Raw genomic sequence first — 2,500 nt, 5'->3', positions numbered from 1 at the left:
CATGGTAACAAGCCCAAAAACATGGTATTACCCTTATATACGCCTACAAATATTATTACCATGGTAACAAGCCCAAAAACATGGTATTACCCTTATATACTCCTACAAATATTATTACCATGGTACCAAGCCAAAAAACATGGTATTACCCTTATATACGACCAAAAACATTATTACCATGGTAACAAGCCCAAAAACATGGTATTAACCTTATGCATGACGAAAAACTTTATTACCATGGTACCAAGCCCAAAAACATGGTATTACCCTTATATACGCCTACAAATATTATTACCATGGTAACAAGCCCAAAAACATGGTATTACCCTCATGCATGACCAAAAAATATTATTACCATGGTACCAAGCCCAAAAACTTGGTATTACCCTTATATACGCCTACAAATATTATTACCATGGTACCAAGCCCAAAAACATGGTATTACCCTCATGCATGACCAAAAAATATTATTACCATGGTACCAAGCCCAAAAACATGGTATTACCCTTATATACACCTACAAATATTATTACCATGGTACCAAGCCCAAAAACATGGTATTACCCTCATGCATGACCAAAAACATTATTACCATGGTAACAAGCCCTAAAACATGGTATTACCCTCACGCACAACCAAAAACTTTATTACCATGGTATCAAACTACAAAACATGGTATTACCCTTATATACGCCTACAAATATTATTGCCATGGTACCAAGCCCAAAAACATGGTATTACCCTTATATACGCCTACAAATATTATTGCCATGGTACCAAGCCCAAAAACATGGTATTACCCTTATATACGCCTACAAATATTATTGCCATGGTACCAAGCCCAAAAACATGGTATTACCCTTATATACGCCTACAAATATTATTACCATGGTAACAAGCCCAAAAACATGGTATTACCCTCATGCATGACCAAAAAATATTATTACCATGGTACCAAGCCCAAAAACATGGTATTACCCTCATGCATGACCAAAAATATTATTACCATGGTACCAAGCCCAAAAACATGGTATTACCCTTATATACACCTACAAATATTATTACCATGGTACCAAGCCCAAAAACATGGTATTACCCTCATGCATGACCAAAAACATTATTACCATGGTAACAAGCCCTAAAACATGGTATTACTCTCATGCATGACCAAAAACTTTATTACCATGGTACCAAGCCCAAAAACATGGTATTACTCTCTTGCATGACCAAAAACTTTATTACCATGGTACCAAGCCCAAAAACATGGTATTACTCTCTTGCATGACCAAAAACTTTATTACCATGGTAACAAGCCCTAAAACATGGTATTACCCTCACGCACAACCAAAAACTTTATTACCATGGTAACAAGCCCTAAAACATGGTATTACTCTCATGCATGACCAAAAACTTTATTACCATGGTACCAAGCCCAAAAACATGGTATTACTCTCTTGCATGACCAAAAACTTTATTACCATGGTAACAAGCCCTAAAACATGGTATTACCCTCACGCACAACCAAAAACTTTATTACCATGGTATCAAACTACAAAACATGGTATTACCCTTATATACGCCTACAAATATTATTGCCATGGTACCAAGCCCAAAAACATGGTATTACCCTTATATACGCCTACAAATATTATTACCATGGTAACAAGCCCAAAAACATGGTATTACCCTCATGCATGACCAAAAAATATTATTACCATGGTAACAAGCCCTAAAACATGGTATTACTCTTATATACGACCAAAAAATGTATTATCATGATACTCTGGAATCACTATGACACTTCTGGAAGTATTTTGTTAGAGGAAGTGAAACTGTGTGTTTAAGTGTGAGTTCATATAGATTTTGGTGTAAATGTAAAAGAGTTTCGGGTTTAGAGGGTCTGAGATCTCACCGGGGATCACAGGAGTGGCGGTGGCTCTCATCCAGTCCTGCGGTTCCTCTCTCTCCACCGGTGCGCTCGGACCGTTCCTCAGCAGTCCCTGGTCCACCGGCGGAATAACGTTCGCCTCCACGCCGTTTACAGGCAGCGAGTGACCCGTCCCGTGCCCGTAAAGCGGCGGCGGCCAGTCCTCGCGCCCACCGTGACCGAACCCGGGACTCCACGCGCTGCCGGTGTGATGCAGGTCATTGCCGAGGGCAGACACCGGGTGGTATCCGCTGTAGTCCGGGTACGGGGCGGACGGGTACATGTGCGTCTGGCCGAGGTTTAGGTGTCTCGCGGGGTTGCCGTACATGGCCGTGTCCATCTCCAGCAGGAAACTCACGGACATTTTCCTCCCGCACGCAACAGAAAGTTTTACTTTAACTAAACCTCACCTGCCCCCGAGCGCTCGCGGGCGCGCGTTAGTTTGCCGAGCAGTGACGTCACACCGGGACACCCACCTGAGCTGATTTATGACACGCGCACAGGTGCCACTGTCTGATGAAAGGCCCAGAGCTCTGACGCGTCATCTCTGCTGTGGCCCTGACGCAACGCGAC

The 2,500-nt window shown here is 42.3% G+C and overlaps 1 protein-coding gene across 1 annotated transcript in view; it reads right to left on the bottom strand.

The window, feature by feature from the left end:
• cdx1a (caudal type homeobox 1a) overlaps positions 1–2,312 on the bottom strand; it is a 22,121-nt gene extending 19,809 nt beyond the window's left edge. The window contains exon 1 of the mRNA XM_052149517.1: positions 1,913–2,312. Coding sequence (XP_052005477.1) covers positions 1,913–2,291 — 379 coding nt within the window. The 5' untranslated portion in view covers positions 2,292–2,312. The remainder of the gene's footprint in view (positions 1–1,912) is intronic.
• Positions 2,313–2,500: the final 188 nt, after the last annotated feature.

The sequence above is a fragment of the Xyrauchen texanus genome, chromosome 19 (assembly GCF_025860055.1).
Source record: "Xyrauchen texanus isolate HMW12.3.18 chromosome 19, RBS_HiC_50CHRs, whole genome shotgun sequence".
In the NCBI taxonomy this organism is placed as follows: Eukaryota; Metazoa; Chordata; class Actinopteri; order Cypriniformes; family Catostomidae; genus Xyrauchen; species Xyrauchen texanus.
Note: the sequence above shows the minus strand (reverse complement) of the source record. Positions and strands in the feature narration are given on the sequence as shown.